Genomic DNA, 19,426 nt, shown 5'->3' with positions numbered 1-19,426 from the left:
GTCCCCTGGCCTGGGAGTCCTCCTAGGACAGTGAGTGGGCACACCCCCCACCTCGGCCAACTGACGGAGCTCACCATTCTCACAGGCCAGGCCAGACCAGCCTTCCGGGCACATGCACTGACCCAAGACAGGGTCACAGCTCCCTCCATTCTGGCAAAGGCAGGAGTGTTGGCAGTCCCTGCCATACAGGCCAGCAGGGCAGGCTAGGGACCAGGGAGAAGGAGAAGCCTACAGCATCTGGCAAGCACAACCCCTCAGGGTTCTGCAGGTTTCAGCACCCCTCCAGAGCCCACCATTGCTCAGACTTTTGGGTTGGGAATCTTGCCAAGGGCTGCCTCTAAAATAACTGACTCCAGGTGGGGGGAGGGGGGGAGAAATGACCCAAACACTGTATTCACATATGAATAAAAAAAAAATAAAAATAAAAAAATAACTGACTCCAGGCCCACTCTGGACCCACCCAGCCTTGGGGGTCACAGTCCTTAGTCCTAAGCAGTTCCCTGCCTTCCTCCCTCCCTCCCCTAAGGGTCGGGTACCACAGGGATACAACCAGCATCCCATAACCACATGGTCCCACATGGGCCCAGTGAGAGGCCATGACCAGAACACTAGGCTCCTTGGCAGGGCTTACCCTGCAGGCAGGTGGGTCCCATCCAGCCAGGGGCACAGTGGCATTGACCGTGCACTGGGTTACAGGAGGCCCCATTGAAGCAGGTGCAGGCCTGGCTGCAGTTAAGTCCATAGGTGAGGGGTGGGCAGGCTGCAAAGGGCAGAGAGGCCATCAGGAGCCTGAGGCAGGAGATTTCAGGCAGCTAAGCACAGCTTCCAGGAGAGCAGGGATGGTGGCAACCCTACCATCCCTCTGGCCTGAGCCACTTCTCAGCAGAGTGGCCACAAAAGAGAGACACTTGGACAAAGTTGCATTCTCAGGGTGGCTGCCTAACAGTCTTGGGTGCCCAGGAAGGGGTCCCAGAAGAGTCTCTTGTGGAGGTCCCATGCTCCTCCAGTGACACCCTGACTGCGTGGGGGCTTCACACACCCTGGGAGCAGCGGGGACCCCAGCGGCCAGCCGGGCAGATACAGGAGCCATTCACAGTGTCACAGTCAGACCCAGCTGAGCAGTTGCAGGCTCTGTGGCAGTCCAACCCGAAGAAGCCAGCTGGGCAGGCTGTGGGCAGAGGTGGTGGTGACTGGGGCACTCTGCCCTGCCCTCAAGGTCCCTCAGGTCCACCCCCAGCCTGCGTCTGGCTTACCTCGCTCACAGAAGCTTCCTCTCCAGCCAGCTGGGCAGGTGCAGGCCCCACTGACATGGTCACAGGCTGCCCCATGCTCACACTGGCACCGCTGCTCACAGCCAGGCCCAAAGTAGCCCTGGGGACATCCTGAGATGCAGGCACAGCCCATATTAGCCAGGGGGCCCAGAGCAGACCAGGGCTCCAGGACTTGGGGCCCCAGGCATAGATCACAATAAAGCTTCTTCCTCCCCACAGTGGGGGACACCTAGGTTCGCCCATACGCCTCCTCCATCTGGGGTGAGGGGTTTGGAAAAGCCTCAGACAAAATCTTCAGGGTCTAGGATCTCATGCAGACTGCCCCAGGACCACCTACCAGCCTTAAGGAGCACATATGCCTGTCCTAAGTGCTAACTCCTCCCATCCCCTACCCGCCAAAGGTGTCCTACGGTGGACAGACCCTGTGTCTCCCTACTTGCTGTGACAGGTGTGCTTTATATCTGACACAGGCACGTGGGAGTGAGCGCTGGGCAAGCTCAGGTGGGGACAGGAAGGCAGGTATGTGTGGCATGCATATGTGTGCGTGTGCATGTGTACATCCACGTACACAGGTTCACGTGTACATCTGTCCACACATATTGTGTGTTTTGCGTGCACGTATGCTCCCTGTGTGCACACCAGCATGGGGTAGTCAGCAGGGCTGGGACTCACTCTGGTCGCACCGTGGGCCCACGTAGCCAGCCTCGCACAGGCACAGGCCGCTGGTGGCATCACAGTTCCCATGATCCACACTGCAGTTGCAGGGGTGGATGCAGTCGGGCCCCCAGTGCCCACTGTCACAGGCTGCAACAGAGCCCAGGTCATCCTGGGTAGGCTGGAGGAGAGCCCACTGGTACCACAGCCAGGTCAGGACCCAGAGCATCTCAGAACAGGGCATCGGAGGGATGACTTGACAAAGGACGGGCAACGTGCTCCCATACCTCTCTGGCAATTGAGGCCGGTCCACCCAGGGGCACAGCTACAGCGTCCAGTGGCTGGGTGGCAGTGCCCATCATTGGCACAAGAGCACCTCATCTGGCAGCCAGGCCCAAACCAACCTGCTGGGCAAGCTATAGGCAGCAGAGAGAGGGTGAGCATGGCGCCCAGCACACCCACCCAGGGGGCACGGGTTGAGGCTGAGGCCAGAGCACAAGCCACACTTACTGTCCTGGCAGCGGCTGCCAACAAAGCCAGGGAGGCACAGGCAGGTTCCAGTCTTAGGGTCACAGCTGGCACCATGCTCACACGCAGGGCAGATCTCCTGGCAGCCAAGTCCCCAGCGGCCCTCGGGACAATCTAACACCCCTAGGGCCTGTCAATCTCCCCCACTGTCCTGGCTAGGAATGTCATAAATGGTCTGCTTGGGACAGCACTGAAGGCCGCTTATGCCATGGCTCAAGAGGGGAATCACTGCTCCCATCTAAGACTGCCCAGGAGAGGGACAGATCAGGGTCATCAGAACCCCCAGGTACTTCCAGAGGTAGCTGGGCACAGAATAGAAGCCCCAGTCCCGGGAATAGCTCATCAAGCAAAACAAGGAGCCTGCAAGAGGGGCTAGAAGACCCCCAAGCAGTAAACAGGCAGCCTAGGAAGTCCCACTGCAGGCCCAGGTGCTTGGCTGGGCAAATGCAGAGCCATATCTTATACTCAGGCTTAGTCAAGCACGAGTTCTCAAAGCTGTTGCAGAGGAACCTGCAGGGCTAAGTCCAAGGTCCCCAGATGTGGTCCAGGCTGGGATCCTCTAGCACAGACCAGAGCAGGCCCCATCTAGAAGTCCTGTAGTCCAGGGATGAGGGGTGCTGCTGCCACTCACCTGCTCCACAGTCCTCCCCAGTCCTCCCTGCTGGGCATATGCACTGCCCTGTGACCCGGTGGCAGGGAGCCCCCGCACAGGTGCAGGAACCTGAACAGTTCACACCAAATGTCCCTGAGGGGCACTCTGCAGAAGGAAGTGGGAGAGGACGAAGACCTGGGTGCTGGAAGCCCTTGAACAGCCTCCCTCGGCAAAGCCTACCTCACACTACCTGTCCGACCTCTGTGGGGCTGCCCAGCCCAGAAGCCCTCCCTCTGGGGTTCCTGGCAGCTGTACTCCCCCCTGCTCAGGCACCTGCTCCAGCTCCAGCAGGGTCAGCTGAATACAACCAGAGGCCCAGGAAGACCAGGAGAGGTCACAGAAACAGGCAGGGGACAGGGAAGGTTAGTTTCTGGGACACTGAGAAGAAGAGGCAGGGGTGGGGGCCACCAGAGGGCAAGGCAGCCTGTCAGGCAGAAGCTATGGACATCCAGGACCCTGGAGAGCTCCCAGGAGCGGTAAACAACCTTGCTCCTCTTCCTGCCCCACAGCTGTCCACCCAGGGGATCTCTCATGTCAGGTCAACCAGGGCACACCAGTCCAGTCTCTCCCCTTCCCCTCCCAGTAGGACCCCCTCCCCCTAACTGGCATCCACCACATGACCTAGAGTTGTGGCCCTTTGATGGTAGCACGGGGGATGGGAAGGAGCCATACTGTTCTATACACAAGAGAATGAGGGCCCTGGAAGCCTGGGGTACCCGTCACTCTACAACTCAGTGAGAGCAAAGAACGAAGCAGCCCAAGATTCAGGGCATCCTGGCAGGAGTGGCCTGATGCTCCAATCTGCAACACGGCCTCAGGAAGACTTCACCCCCGACAAGACCTGCAGTGGCCACTCCCATGACCTACCAGAACTGTAGGTGCTATGAAGCCCCTTGCAGCCTCCCTTGCCAGAGCCCACCTACCTGTCCACACCTGCCCTGCCCTCAGGATCCAAGCCCAGCCTCCCTGCCCCAGAATGACAGAGCCAAAGCTGGGATGGGGGGGGGGGAGGAGGCGAGAAGGCTTCCCGCCTGCCCAGCACAGTGTGGCTGCCCTGATGCCCACCTACTGCTGGACAAAACACTGCAGGTCCAGCACACAGGTGTGTAGCAGGTGCAAGGCCACTCTCCGGGATCAGGCACAACACTCATGCATGCAGCAGGTGCCAGATGCAGCACACATGTGAATCAGGGAAGTGCCCAGCATTGCTGATGAAGCAGTCCCACTGGACCACAGTGGTCCTCCCCACTAACTGGGCACAAGACACATGCTTGGGACTGTAATATTTTCCAGAACTAATAGCAAGCAGGGAGTCGCCATTTCTATAAAAGTATGCATCATTTCCCATGGTCCACCCCTGGGGCACTGAAGGCTTTAAACTAACACAGAAAGGAAAAAGGAGGCTTCCTTCTCTTAGCACATGGGTCGGCTCTAAGACTGGTGGAAAGGAGGCTTTTCTGGACAGTTGTCCTCACTGGGCCCCAGCACACACATAGGGGGTCTGGAGGGGAGGGTTGGGTCCCTAGCTTGGAGGAGGTGACCTACAACTGTGCATGTTTGCCTATATGTGCTCACATGCAAGCATGTGTGTGCGTGCGTGTGCGTGCGCATGCGTGTGTGTGTGTGTGTGTATGTGTGCGTGTGTTTTGGGTGAGGGATGTCAGGAGGCAAAACAAGTCCTATCTGCATAACTCATTGAGCTCCTGTGACACTTGTCCAGATGGGAAATCAGGCACTCAGAGCCTCTGAGCGTGACCTGAGACCACAGATTCCTGAGAGATCAGGTCAGATCTGGGATCCAAACCCCACACGTGTTCTCCCTGTACCAACAGAACCTGAGACTTTTAGTGCACATCTTCTATGGAGGCACGTGGCCTAAAGACACCAAGCCTCAGGTTGGGTCCTGGCCCAGGGTGCTCAGACCATTGGCTGCTATGGCCAGTATGGCTCAAGACACTGGCTTACAGTGCTTGGCTGACATTGCTCCTCTGTGGGCTTCTGCACAGGCTGGGTTCTCTCTGCCTTATTCCTCAGACGGAGGCATGGAGAGGAAGGGCGCAAGGCTCCTGCTGCCCCCCTTCAGCCCTGACCACAGTTGTACTGTACATGCTAGTCCCTCTTCAGCTCCCAGACATTCAGACCAATGAGTTCAGACAGCAGGCACAGTGCCAGGGGAAGCTCCAAGCTTCCCAAACCTGTCGCCATCTACCAAAGCAGCCCTGTTATATAATCCGGGAGAGGGACTTCCCCTCCTCCAGGGGCCCACAGCCACACTTGAGTGTCTCCCCTTCCTTGGGGGCACATGACCACACTTGGTGTCTCCTCTGCCAGCCATAAGGCTCAGAGGCAAAGACTTCAGTGTCCTTCCTGCCACTCTGTTTCACACAGGCTCAGCTGTTCGCTCTGGCAGGGTCCATGGTACCTGGCCATAATACCCCAGACAGTGGAGACTGAGGAACACAGGCCACTTCCTCCAGGCTGGTAGCATCCATAGCACTCAGCCTTCCCTTCCTGGCCCTCTCAGAGAATCCCCAAGCCCCATGCACGCTGGGCTACCAACAGGTCAGAGTGTGAGTTACCAGGGCACCCAGTTTCCTGGCCCTGCTTTAGGGACCAATGTCACTGGTCTATTTTCCAGCCAGCTCCTTATGGCCTCCTCTTCCACCTACCACATAAGGTAGAGTACCCAGGCCCTGTGCCCATTCACACACACCCCCAGGCCACAAGATCCACCTGGTGAGGCCTCTGTGTTCACCTCCTCTGCACCTCCAGTCCCAGCCTCCCGCCAAGTCACTCCCAGGGCACCTGCCTCCCTCCTGCTCCCTCCAGTGGGCTCCAGTGCACAGTGCTCTTGGTACATTCCAGTAGAGCGGAGTGAGTGATTTTGGAGAGGCACTGACCTGGACACATAGCTCCTGCCCTGGGCAACCTCTAAAACACAGGCAACCAGCACACTGTCATTGCATGATGACAGGAAGGAAAGGTCCCACCTGGGCCCAGGCATGGGGGCCACCAACTTCCAGCTATGCAGCCTTCTGAGTCACAAATAACCACAACCACTGGGACACCCAGGGGCCTGGTCCCTGCACCTCACCTTGGCCACAGTCCTCTCCCTGGTAACCAGCGGGACACTGCTTCCAGCATTCGCCACTCACAGGGTCACAGGCCACGCCTGTTGGACAGGTGCACTTGTGCCGGCAGCCTGGCCCAAAGAAGCCCGGCTCACACTCTGCAGGATGAGAGAGTGACAGGGGTGTGAGCAGCCCTGGGATCTCCCCCTCCCTAACACCTGTCTCACCTGCCCAGCACTGCTGGCCCTGGAATCCCCCTCCCCATACCTGACTCACCTGCCTGGCACCGCTCGCCCCAGAAGCCAGCCTTGCAGGAGCAGCTGCCATCCCTCGGGTCACAGGACTGGGTGTGGGATTGCTCACAGCGGCAGTCTTCAGAGCATCCTGGCCCGAAGGCCCAGGGCGGGCAGGCTGCACCCACAGAGCCATGAGGAGCCTGCCTGACTGCAGCACCCACCCCTCCAGGCCCTGGATTAGCAAGGGTGACGGTGATGAGACCCCCTTCCAGCACATTCTGGGAATCTAGGCACCTTGTCTCATACCCAGGGGAGACTGTGCCTCCTTTACAGCTGAGAACCAGAGCCTAAGAAGTTAAGGAAACTGACCTGCCTCTTGCTAGTCCCAGCTTTCTCCTCTCAGAATAATCCTTTTACAAATGACATGAAAAGCTCTCTGGATGCACCTTTGCTTTGCCAATCCATCACTCTCTCCCTTCCCTGTCTGTGGACCCCAGAGATGATGATGGCACAGGGGATCAGGACTTGACCAGGCCTTGCTCAAAAGCCAAGATGAGCCTTGTCTCCCCAAAGAGCTTCCTGAAGAGGCCTGCCTCCACTTTTGCCTGATGCCTACCCACCTCCGCAGATCAGGGCCAGAAAGGCTGGGGACATCTCACCCAGATACCCTGGAAGCCAGCACAAGTCACAGTAGAAAGGATGTGGCCTTGAGGTCACAGACCAGAGCTAGCGCCTAAGCACTAGCTGGTGACCTCATCCTAACCCAACTACAGACAGTGAGGCCCAGGGGATTCCATGGTGCTGCGGGCACGATGTGAGTCTTAGTTTGGAGCACTGATGGTCCCCTGTGGTCAGGTCACACACTAGCAGATCAGCAGGACTCACCAAGGTGGCAGAAGCGTCCATAGAGCCCTGGGTCGCAAAGGCAGGCCCCATAGAGGCGGTGGCACCGGCCCCGGTTGGCACAGTGGCATTTCTTGCGACAGTGTTTACCGTAGAAACCCTTGGGGCAGCCTGAGGGGAGGGGGCTCTGTGAGAACCCTGGAGAGAGGGTGGGTGCTCACATGTGTCCCCAAACCAAGGAGATGCTCAGGGTTCTAGTGCCCAGTATGGAAGACAGGAGCAGGGGCTGTTAGCTGAATCTCCTGATGAGACCAGCTGGCCAGTCCCCACCCAGGGTCTATTGCAAGGGTGGGTTGCCAAGCATGCTGCTTGGCACAGACTTGAGAGACACACAGGGCTCTTGTCCAGTCTCCCCAGTGACTCCCACACCTATAGCATCCTGACCAAGCCTGACCTCCAAGCTCAGAGCAGGAAGAACTCATGGCCCTACCAGGCCAGGTCCATAGCCAAGCCCATGGCTAGAGCTTTCTTTCCCAAAATGCTTCCCTGTGGCTCCTCCCTTCCTTAGGTCCTTCCTCCTACTGATAGAGATATAGTAGGTTGAAAGTGAACCCCCCGAAAGCTCTATATACATGTCCTGCTCCCAGGATGTCACCATTCTATATTGCCCAGGTGGACCCTATCCAATGACGAAAGTCCTTATCAGGACCAGACATAGTGGCTCAAGCCTGTTATCCTAGCTACTCTAGCAGCAGAGATTGGGAAGATCGCATTTGATGCCAGCCTGGACAAAAAGTTCAAGAGACCCCATCTTAACAGATGGCACATGCACCTGTCATCCCAGTTATGCAGGGAGGCACAAACAGGAGGATTGCAGTACAGGACAGCCCAGGCACAAAGCAAGATTCTATCTCAAAAATACCCAACTTGAAAAAGGCTAAAGGCACAGAGCCATGGTAGAGCACTTGTGTCCAGCAAGCATGAGGCCCTGAGTTTAAACCCCAGTACCATTAAAAAAAAAAAAAAAGTCCTTATCAGACAGGCAGGTGGAATTTGAGACAGAAAGAGGGGAAGGCAGGGGAGGCTCAATCATGTGAAGTCACAGTAGAGACTGGAATGAGGTATCACAGCTAAGGGACACACAGGTCCTATGAGGTCTCTGCCCCTGAAAACCCATCTTTGGGCCTCTCCTGGGACTCACCTCCTTCAGCTCACTGCTCAGGTACATTCTGCCTACTGGGGATCTGGTAGCCCTCCCACAAGGGACCATCTCAGAGACCATTCTTTGGGAAGCCACGCAGATGTGGTAAAGCAGCAATAAAACTCAGATCCTTTACCTGCCAGGTGCCCCTCAGACCACCCAGAGCCTGTCACTCCTACAACGCTGAAGCCCATGTGAACAGCTGACCACAGGGACGAGGTGGAAAGCCTGCGTAGCTGCCCGGCACACTGCTGTGCGCAGGACAAGAAGTCCTGTGGTGTTCAGCACACAGTGGCAAGCTCACAAGGCTACCTGGGGCACTGGCCACCCTGGGACACCAGGACAGGTTCCTGCATCCTCCTCAGGGTTTACAATGCACGAGTTGTTCTCCAGCCACAGGGGCAGAATGGCAAAGGTCTAAAGACCCAAAGATGTAACATGGTCCCTGGGAAACTTAGGTACATGGACTCTTAAGTCTTCCAGAATGGTGTAACTGCGGTTAGACAGGACCCCAGCAGAACCCCATGCGGCCACCAGCATAGGCAGATCCCTTCCACAAATCCCAGCCAGCCATCACCCAGCTGCACTTGAATGCTTCCAGGAACAGGAGGCCCATCACCTTCCTAGGAAGTCTGCTCAAACATGGTGTCGATCAAGTGACCACCATCTACGGTTAGACCCCAGGAAATTAGCAAAGATGAAAACTTAACACCTGTCCCACTACAAAGGCCTTGTTCCTCCTCCTGGGCACAGCTGTAAGCCCTGAAGGCTGGAAGACAGGGGTCAGAGCAGTGTCACATTGCTTTCTGACTCCCGTGGATGGGAGGAGCCTAGGAGGAGATCCAGTGGGGAATGTGCCTTCCTCCCCCTTTCCCCAAAAGGACAACTCCAGAGGATCCAAGGAGCCACACGCACCATCCTCACAGTGGCCTCCACTGACACCCGGGGGGCAGCGGCAGGCCCCTGTCACCGGGTCACAGGTCCCTCCGTTCTGACAGCTGCAGGGGGAGCTGCAGTTCTTTCCAAAGGTGTCTGGAGGGCAAGCTACATTGGGGTGACAAAGAAAGCACCAGGTCACCAGCCAGCAGAGCTCTGGGCCAAGTCCTCACCACCAACACTGAGACTCCTCCCAGGGTTAGAGGCACTCTGATCAGAAGTAACCACTTAGAGCAGCAAACATGACACTTGTGTCCCACGGCCCCCAGGCACACTCCTGGCAGACATCACTAATCAACTGCTCCATCGCCAACACACACACTGATCTCCCTGAAGAAGCCCCTTCCAGACAGTCACCAACCCTGAAGAGGAGCTCTGACCTCCAATGCCACTCCCAGTCTGGGCATTGGGAAAAGGTGGAAAAGGCCCTGGACAGACAGCAGTTTCCAAAGTGCTTCAGCTGTGAATTTGCTGTGTAGTCCTGGGCAGATCCCTGCTCCATGAGGAGCCTGCAGGGCAGTCCTGACTGCCCATGATAGAGGAGCTCCTCCCACCAGCTCCCTTTATAGACACCTCTGCTGTCTGAGTTACTTATTGGCTTGCTTGTTGCTGGATCCCTGGAGACTCATCCAGACTGTCAAGCACCCTAGCTTGCTGGTTCCCCATGGAACCCATCTACGTATCCCAGCTGACTACAACCATACCAGCAGATTCCACCATGCCTGGCACAAGGTGGACAGTTAGTGGACACTTAACAAAGGGAGAGGTCCACTCAAACTCCCCTGCCCAGACAGGGCTGGGATGGCCGGAATGGCTGCCTGCAGATCCTGGGGCTCACTGGCCCCCTTGCCCTGCATCGGCCCCGCCTGGCAGCCTCACTCTCATTGCAGGTGAGTCCGGTCCAGCCCTCTGGGCAGTCGCAGCCATCCAAGCCTGGGACACAGGTCCCTCCATTCCTGCAGTCATCACAGGTCAGGCTGCAGTCATGGCCAAAGGAATCACCTAGGCAGACTGAGGACAGATGGAGAGAGGGGCATCAGAGCCTGACCCCAGCCTTAAGGCCCCTCAGGCAGGGAAGACGGTGCAAGGGACACCCTATCCCTGAGGCCCCAAGAAAATGAGGTGCAGTATGGGAGCAGAAGCTGAGGCCAGGAAGGGCCAAAACTTGGTGGCTGGCCTAGTCTAGCCCCAGACAAGCTGTGCAACCTGGGAGTGAGATCAACCTCTTTAGGTGACCTCAAGGCTCCTCCCTCACCCAAGCCTGCAGGGAGGACAGCAGCCCAGGGAGAAGCCCACCCTCACCAAACTTCTCCGTGAGCGTATGTTCTCCACGCAACTCTGCTTCTTCCTCCTCAGTCCCATAGTCATCTTGGAAGAGCTGGGGCAGCTCATCCCGCAGCACGGCGATGTGGGGCAGGGGCCGTACAAAGGGCAGCTGGCCGTCCAGGTCTACCACGGGCTCCTCCAGTGCTGGGAAGACCACACAAACCCCTTAGCCCTGACCACCCACCTGCCCTCCCCAAGGACAACATGGTCTTAGGTCCCAGTTCTTGTCTCACCTCAGCAGAAGCTGGAGCCACCAGGAGCCCCCATGTAACACTTGGTCCTGGGGGATATGCTATCTGACCAGCCCTCTTCCTCCCACCCTGCTGCCCCCTCATAGCAGGAGGTAGAACCATGCAGGGCCCACAAATACCCAGAAAGGTGAGGATGCGAGGTCAGCCAGCATGTGGGGTGTGGGGGCTACTGCCAGCAGACCCAGAAGGCAAAGGGTGCCCCAGAAAGGGAGGCTCACGGGTACAGCTTCTACGGTCCTCATCCAGCCGGTAGCCAGCCTCGCAGAAGCACTGGAAGGAGCCAGCAAGGTTGGAGCAGTGATGCTCACAGCCGCCATGGCCAGAGGTGCATTCGTCTACATCTGTGGGCAAACAGGGCTCTTGAGGTCAGGAACTTGGGGGCCTTGTCTACCCTAGCACTGGACAGAGCTGGGCAGCTCGTCTCCCTAAACAGCTGGAAATGCCACTCCACAACCACAGCAACCTCTCCAGCCATCCTCCCACCCCAAAGGTGCAGCAACAGTGGTCACCTGCCCACCCCAGGGAGAGCCACTCAGGGAGCAGCCAGAAGTGTGGGCCCAACCCTGTGAGAATGGTCAGTGACCACAGGCCAGAGGGAGGAAGGTGGCAGGTCATCACAGCCCTACATACAGCAGGCAATTAATCAATGTCCAGAGGCAGGGTATAAGACAGGCTGACCCACACCCACCACAGGAAGGCCAGGCCTGACCCCAGTGTTCTTCCTCTGGCCACTCAGCTGCCACCACCAGCAGGTACTCACCCTCACAGCTACAGCCATCGGTGCTGAGTCGGTAGCCAGCATAGCAGCTGCACTCGTACCCACCGGGGGTGTTAGCACATACCTGCTGGCAGCACGGGGAGTCTGTACAGTCATCAATGTCTACAAGGCACATGCAGGAGCTCGCTGGCACCAGGACCACATAAATAAGCCACAGATGTACAACCTGCATGCACATTCCACACACAACACCATGCCCAACTACACACACCTGCACGCAATCATCTACACCCCACGGCATACACCCTCACTCACACATCTCGACAGTTGCACGCACACAGTCACACATGGGACACAAGGGCCACAGATAGGGCCACAGGGTGCAGGCCAATAGAGCACCCAGGGTCCTTCCCAGTTTGTAATGCTGCCTCTTGCCAGGCCTGTCCCACCCCACCTGCCCCAGGAAGACAGAGCAGGCCTGGGGGAGACAGAGGGACTTCCAAGTTGAGTCATGGCATCAGGCCAATCCCTGGCTCAGGATGGGCAGCCCGGAAGGAACCGGCTCACACCAATGCAGGTCTTCTGGTCCTCATCCAACTCATAGCCTCGGGGGCAGGTGCACAGGGGCCCCGTGCTGGTGTGACTGCAGCCATGTGAGCAGCCTCCATTGTTGGCCTCACAGCTGTTCACGATCTCCATCTCAATCCCTGTGATGAGACCAGCCAGCTGGGATGGAGGACAAGGTCTAGCACCCCCTGCCCAAACACTGGAGACCCATACCCCAGGGCTGTCCCTGATCGACACGGAAGCTCAGCCAAAGTGATGCCTCTGGGGTCCTGGGGAATGGTGTTGGGGCTCTGAGGACCCCAGGCTGCTGTGCATTGCCCACTCACGGTAGCACTGTCGCCCATCGGCACCCAGCTCATAGCCAGCGTGGCACACACACTTAAAGGATCCCTGAGTGTTGAGGCAGCCATGGGCACACTGAGCCAGCCCTGTGGCACATTCATCCACATCTGGAAAGGAGAGACCAAGAGGAAGGACTCAGGGGTCCGAGAGGTGCCTTTCCACTCACACCCCACAGTGGGAGGAAGCACATGATGGCTTCTGGGTTTGTGGCCGCATGGCACAGAAGGCAGTTGAAACTGAATCCTGGTGTCCCGACACAGCCTATTACAGTCGCGCCAGCGGATTCCTTGTGCTGAGCTTGTAGTGTCTGATCCTGCCGCAGCCACCTATGCCCAAAGGACCCACCTGTCACACCAGGACAACTGCTCGCACTCTTAAGGTTGTGAAGCACTGGCCTTCCCTTCCCTGCTGGCACCTGACCATTTGGCATGGTGCCTTGGAAAATGACCACTGACTGCTTTTCTAGACATCCTCCATGTGCCAAACTCACCCTAGGGTCACTGAGCCAAGGACAGACCCCCCACCCCCCCGCCAAGGCTGCTCACTGCCAGGAAGAGTCGAGAACACCCACATGCCCAGAAATACCACACAGTCATAGTGGGAACAGCCAGCAGGACCTAGGAAGGTGTCTAGAAAACAGAGCTCAGTTGTGGTCTCTGTTTAACAAAGCAACCCAGAAAAACAGCAGAGTTACTACACTGTGATGCTTTGCTGGGCCCTGTCAGGGGGACCTCTTTCTCCTGGCACACTCTTCTTCTGTTTCCTAATGAGCAAGCATTATGGGAAGTATTTTCTAAATGAAATTTTAAAATCCCAAAGGGCTGGGAGTGTGGCTCAGTGGCACAGTGCTTGCCTCGCACGTGCCAGGCCCTGGGTTTGATCTCCAGCATTGCAAAGATAAAACAAAACAAAACCCTGAGTGCTCTCCTTATTCCTGCTGAAAAACAACTCAGTTGGACACGGATTCTTGGGTGTCCTTCAACCACCATCAGGGAGATAGGATAGCGTCACCCCAGGTCACCTGGAGTTGGCAAGATGGGCTAGCCTTGCTTCCACAGACCAGTCCAGCAGGGTGCTGCAGAGGCCCTGGGGCAGGCACAGCATGGGTGGGGTGTCCTACCCTCACAGGCCTTGCGGTCCGCGGCAAGCTGGTAGCCCGTGTGGCACCCACAGTGGGCGAGGCCCCGGAGCACCTGGCACGTGTGCATGCAATCACCATTCCTCTCTGCACATGGACTTCTCCCTGTGGTCAGACCCAGAGGAATGAGGGCAAAAAGCAGCGATTAGGGTGAGTAGGAGAGGGACAGCTGTCCCAGGGCCTTCACGAGGCCCTCCCAGTGTTTGAATCTCTGCTCCAGTCTGGGCAGTGGTCTCCTTCCCAGGTGTGGGAAGCCCCAGAGAACCTCAAAAAGACTCCATGGCCCCAACACAATTCCAGACACTCTTGAGGGTCCACTGGAACACAGAAGCCAGTGCTTCGCTAATGCCCATGGTTCAGAGGTGTCAGGGTTCCCAGCAAATCCCACAGCACAGGAAGCAAGGTCCAGCTAGACAAGGGCCTTCAGCAGGGAGGTAGCCAGCCCAGAACTGCTCCGGCGGAAGGCCTGGACTGCACCCCCCAGAGACCTCTCCACAGGGCTGGCTGCTACAGCTAAGACCAACACCATAACCTCTCCAGCCCTGCAACCCCAACCCCATGACTCTTCGGCCCTGTGACCCCCAGCCCGTGATCCTCTGCCATTCCACCCCCATGGCTGCTTCTGACCATTATGCCCAAACTCACTTCCTGCCTGCCCTACTGGGGAGGCTGAGAGGTCAGGTGGAGGGAGTAAGGTCTTAGCACTTGTCCTGCCCTATTTCCACATCTCAGGGACTCTGATCCTTCTTCACCCTCTCCATCAGCAGAGCCCCTTCTCCCACACAGGCAGTCAGAAGTCCCAGAGAATCATGCCAGTGGGGCCTGGTTGCTCCTCTGCCCAAGTGCTGGCCCCAGTGGGCATCTAGGGAACTGTGACTGTCTCCATTCTCAGCTTCCTGCCCAAGGATGTGTGATCCCAGAGCACTCCCCGCCAGCCCTGTGCCCCAGGCTGTCAGCAGTCCCAGGCTTCTCTCCCCATACCCAATTCCAGCCCCAGCCACCAAGTCCTGTCACATGGGGCCTCTGCTCAGCCTCGGGCTCAGGCTTCAGGATTAAGACAGGTCTATGAAGGGCAAGGGATCTGTGGGGTCCCACCCTGCTTTCCCCCTCTGTGGGCTAGCAACACTCACGGACACAGCGCCTGCCGTCCTCTTGCAGATGGAACTCAGGCCGGCACTGGCAGTGGTGCCGTGTCACTGTGAGCTGGACACACTGGTGCTGGCAGCCACCATTGCCCAGGGAGCAGGAGCTGATGGCTGGGGACACAGAAAGGAGCCTGGCTCAGCCTAAGAGGATGGCTGGCCAGAAGTCTCCTCCCCAGGCAAGCGAGAACAGGCACAGGGCCACCTCCTGCAGGAGTCTCTCCAGATGCTTCCAACCCTCTGCCCTCCACCTGTTCCTATGCAGGACTTTGGTCCCTGGCTGCTCTGGCTCATGGGCCTGACTGCTTTCGCAGCCACCTATAGAGTCCTCAGAATGGTGGCCGTCTCTCTGAATCCTCCAGTCCCAGCCTGCTTGAGACCTGGACACAGAGACGCCAGGCAGACTGTCCCACCTCAACAGAAGTCTAGCACCCTCCACCCCAGCATAGAACACAAAACGCCAGGGGCCTCTGAGAAGCCCAAGAATGAGGACTTGGCACCTGAGCAGCTGGAGGGAGGTGGCAGAGACCAGCCCACCATCTTGGTCTCAGACTAGGGCAGAAGGACATGTGTAGAGCTGCCGTGGATAGCCACTGTGGCCTACAAACCTAGTCACCAACTCCCAAGGGACCAGAGTATCTTCTTCCCACCCCAGACTGGACCATACTTCATACCTGACCACACAGTTCCCACTCTTCTCAGTGGCCGAGGGACCAGACTAGAGGTCATAACCTAGAGTCTTGACCCCCTGCAGAGCACAGGCTCTATGGGACACGTTGGTCCAGCGGGTGCCTGTGTATCCCATGGATGCACTGTGGCTGTGCCCTCAGCTGGTCCAGGAGGCGGCGGGGGGCGGGGGGCAGTGGGGCGGTGGGTAAGGGGTCAGGCAAGGCACTCAGGGTGGGCACTACGCCCTTACCAGAAGCAGCAGCCAGCTCCTCCTCCAGCCAGCATGGATTTGGTTACAATCAGGTCTCTGGCAATTGCCTTGTGGTTAGAAGAAGTTGGCCCCAAACCCAGGAGGGAAGCCACAAGCATGCACTGCTGCCCAGGCTGGCGGGGTGCGGCCGTCTGCCCACAGGCCTGTGCCCAAAGCTGCGTAGGCCAGAACAGACCTGAGCTCCATTACTAAAGCACTTTGGGGACTGGGCCTCACCCCAAGATGCTGGCTGGGGTGAGGGGACGCTGCTATTCTGGGAAGACAGTGGCCTGGCACGAGTTTGGGGAGATGGCGTATTGTTGCATATGGGCTTGGGGGTTCAGCACCATAGAGGTGCAAGCACTCTGAGGCTAGGGCGCTGGCAGCAGTGTAGAGCACATGAGCTGCCTCAGGGCTCCAAGGATGCCAGGCGCACTGTCAGCCAAAGGCAAGGCTTCTTTCAAAGCAAACTTGTTTAAAAACCACAGCTCTCCCTTACAAAACTGCCCCGTCTCCTCACGTGGGGTGCTTCAGTGGGGAGCATGCACTCAGGGTCCTCATACCCTCAGGGCAAAGTCAGCCATGGGGGTTGACCAGTTTCCTCATTGCCCAGGATTGGTATGTGGAAAGGAGGAAGAGCTGTGTACCTCAGGGGAAACTGAGGCAAGCCTGTCAGCCCAAGTGTCTCCCCAACTCTGCCCTGACTCCCAGATCAGATAGGAGCTCTGCTGACCCCACCTCTGGCCTCACCTGAGCCAGCACCGGCTGTTCAGCTACCAGCCCTCCCTTCAGAGGATCCTGGGCACGTGCAGCCCAAGCTGGCCCCCCGTTCCTGGGGGTTCTGTTTATTTGTGTTCACCACACCAACTGCATCTCTGCTTGGGACACGTAATAGGAACCAGAAGTCCTTTCTGGCAGAGCCAGGCAGGCACAGAAGGGCACAGGGCCTGGGCAGGGGAGCAGGCTGGGCAGGCACCACAGACAACGGGACCCAGAGGGGCTGTGGCAAGGCAGGAAGGAAAGGCACTGCCTTTCACCCACCAACGGGCAAAGCCTCCAGGGGATGAGCCCATTATACAGCAGAAGAGGGGTCCGGGGTCCCTGACAGCTTCACACCCTGGAAGCCTATCCTCTGGTCCCCTGCTCCACAGAATTGTGACATCCCAGACGCTCCCAAGCTGCACACTGCAGGGAGCCGGGTCAGCACCACCCCGTATATACTGCATGGATTTCCAGAAAGCTGAGAAAGGCAGATTTTCTCTGGTGCTGGGATGTGCAGCTCCAGGAAGGGCCAGCCTCTGTGATACTGGGCTTCAGAACTGGTGGAGACATCTCTGGGCCCCTCGCTGGGGGATACACACCCCAGGGTCCCTGCCTGGGCTATGGCCAAAGGCTCTTGTCTGGTTCAGTTCTGTAAACCAGAACCTGGAGCAAAGCTGAGAAGTTCCATCAGAAGTTGGGGATCAGGGATGGCCTCCAAGTGTGTGTGGGGGTCCTCCCTGCCTCCCCTGTAGTCAGCACATGTTCACTGGTTCCATGACCAGGTAAAGCAGTGCATGCCTGTGATTCTAACCCTAGGGAGGCTGAGGCAGGGGGATCACAACTTCCAGGCAGTCTGGGCCAGTCTGCTCTCTTTTACTTCTGTAATACGGAAGTGGTAGTTTCTTAAAGAAAAACTTTACCCACTTCCAGCAGGAGTTACCACCACTCAGGAGTACATGACACGAGCTCTGTGGGAATGGGGGCTTTGTGGAATAGGAACCTGGGTATTACAGAAAATACGCCTCCTATAGGGCTGAGGTCCTGTCCTACCTGAGCCAGCCAGTCTGCACTCTGGATGTGTGGTGTTCCCAATAAAAGGGCAGGAGATAGCACCTATGCCGGGGCTCCAGTGCCCGGCAGTGGTATAGCCAAGAGCCATGGAGGGGACAGCAGATGGGGGTCATCCACGGGGACCTTGGAGGACTCTGCTGGCAAGGCCATGGCCTCCAGGCCACCATGAGCTCATCTGCCACAGGGCGAAGGGTGGGAGGCCAATCTATCTGATCTGAGCCAAGCTCACCTCTGATGAAACCTCCAGCCCAGCTCAGTGGTTGGTGCAGGGGCTGGCTCAAGAGTGGATCCATTCCCTGCTGGTATCCTGAGGTTTTGTAATCACTGCCCTCAGGTTGGTGTGGTTTCTGGGTCTCGAGAGCTCCTACCCCATGTAGTCAGTGGCCACTATTGTATGGCCAATGGCCACCACAGCACTCCCTTCCAGGAAGCCCTCTGCCAGGGGCAGGATCAGGATGGCAGGCTGGAAGGGAGATTTGTCCCAGCTCCCCCACAGGCAGCTACTGTGTCTGCCCACTGCTCCCTGCCTTGGAATCCTGCCCTTATCCCAGCCGCTGAAAAGGGTCTCAGCTACTCAGGGGCCACTGACCACACTTGCAGCCAGTGTGAACACAAGCTGTGGGGTGTATGTCTGAGCCAGCACCAATGCCAACCAGCCTCTCAAGACAGGAAGAGCCAGGTGAATAGTCCCTTCAGGAAGGCTCGAGCAGGTGGGCATCGGCAAAGGCGTAAGTGCCCACTCCCACTCTCTCCACAGACCCAGGCTATGCTTGATACCATCCTGCCCCAGCATCCTCCTTTCTGGTGTGTGTGGGGCGGGGGGAGGGGGCACTGTCTCAACCCAAGCTGGGTTGCAGTGGTGCAGACAGACCAAGTGACAGGTGACAAGGAGACCAAGGCTAATGGGACCCAGTCAGTTTTCAAAGAGCCCCAAGTGCCTGGACAGCCATGAGCAGCAGAGCCGGGCTTCAAAAGGTACAGTGAGGGAGGCCAGCCTTGCACCACCCCCATTGCCTTCTTGTCACCAAGTCTCCATTCTAACTTGTGCCCTTGACCCACAGGAGGCCCTGTGAGCATTGCCAGCTTTTCTTTCTCCACAGCATTTAAGAAAGTGCCTGGTTTGTTGTCTAGATTGTTGGTCAGTCCCACCTATCAAACACCAAGTTCCAGAGGGCAGGTGGTGTCCATTTGGTAGGACTGGACCCTACTGTACAAGCAGTGCCCAGGACCTGTAAGAGCTGCTGCTGGCCGGTTCAAAGGTGCAAGCCCTGGTTCCTCTGCCCTGTTCCTCTAACCCCCAAACCCCATGCCCGCCTTGAGCTCATTTTGCTCACCCACTAAGCCCCATAGTGCATCATTTCCTGGCATGCCTAGCTCAGATGCCCCAGCCTTTCTCACTGGGTTCTGCACCAGACCCAGGCTCTGTGGCTAGTGTCCTTGGTCTCTCTGGATTAGGATGAGACTATCCCGTGCCCCATTCCCAAGCACATCTGCTCTGCCCCAGCCTGCATCTTTGGGGTCTGGGACTCACCAAAACTGAGGCAGAGGCAGGCTTTTCCCTTGCACAGAGCCCAGAGTGGGCTCACAAGACAGTGGAGGGGCTGACCACATCAGCTGCTGCCCTTCCTACCTCTCCCATCAGCTTGGCTCAGGCCAGGCCTCATTGGACCCAAACCTGGGAGCTGACCCCCTGTGCAACTGCAGCCCCTCTCGGGCTTTGGAGGGACTGGGAAACACAGGCAAAGCTGCATCTGCAGTTTCACAGGATGAGTTTTGCAGATGAGCCTGGCAGTCTGCA

At 57.6% G+C, this 19,426-nt stretch overlaps 1 protein-coding gene across 4 annotated transcripts in view; it reads right to left on the bottom strand.

The window, feature by feature from the left end:
- Megf6 (multiple EGF like domains 6) overlaps positions 1–19,426 on the bottom strand; it is a 95,654-nt gene that overhangs the window by 8,119 nt on the left and 68,109 nt on the right. For 2 of the 4 annotated variants that reach the window (XM_074081537.1, XM_074081538.1), the window contains exons 3-22: positions 14,865–14,990; positions 13,717–13,839; positions 12,581–12,703; positions 12,257–12,394; positions 11,730–11,849; positions 11,188–11,310; positions 10,695–10,862; positions 10,272–10,403; positions 9,372–9,500; positions 7,298–7,426; positions 6,453–6,587; positions 6,200–6,334; positions 3,085–3,210; positions 2,436–2,567; positions 2,213–2,341; positions 1,944–2,075; positions 1,254–1,382; positions 1,040–1,168; positions 632–760; positions 75–203 (exon numbers count right to left, since the gene is read on the bottom strand). In XM_074081537.1, the coding sequence (XP_073937638.1) occupies positions 75–203; positions 632–760; positions 1,040–1,168; positions 1,254–1,382; positions 1,944–2,075; positions 2,213–2,341; positions 2,436–2,567; positions 3,085–3,210; positions 6,200–6,334; positions 6,453–6,587; positions 7,298–7,426; positions 9,372–9,500; positions 10,272–10,403; positions 10,695–10,862; positions 11,188–11,310; positions 11,730–11,849; positions 12,257–12,394; positions 12,581–12,703; positions 13,717–13,839; positions 14,865–14,990 (2,616 nt within the window). Of the gene's footprint in view, positions 1–74; positions 204–631; positions 761–1,039; positions 1,169–1,253; positions 1,383–1,943; positions 2,076–2,212; positions 2,342–2,435; positions 2,577–3,084; positions 3,211–6,199; positions 6,335–6,443; positions 6,588–7,297; positions 7,427–9,371; positions 9,501–10,271; positions 10,404–10,694; positions 10,863–11,187; positions 11,311–11,729; positions 11,850–12,256; positions 12,395–12,580; positions 12,704–13,716; positions 13,840–14,864; positions 14,991–19,426 lie in introns of all 4 variants that reach the window. The other 2 variants (XM_074081536.1, XM_074081535.1) reach the window with 2 other exon arrangements.

The sequence above is a fragment of the Castor canadensis genome, chromosome 7, assembly GCF_047511655.1.
Source record: "Castor canadensis chromosome 7, mCasCan1.hap1v2, whole genome shotgun sequence".
Taxonomy (NCBI): Eukaryota; Metazoa; Chordata; class Mammalia; order Rodentia; family Castoridae; genus Castor; species Castor canadensis.
The sequence above is the reverse complement of the archived record's forward strand: the minus strand, read 5'-3'. Positions and strand labels throughout refer to the sequence as shown.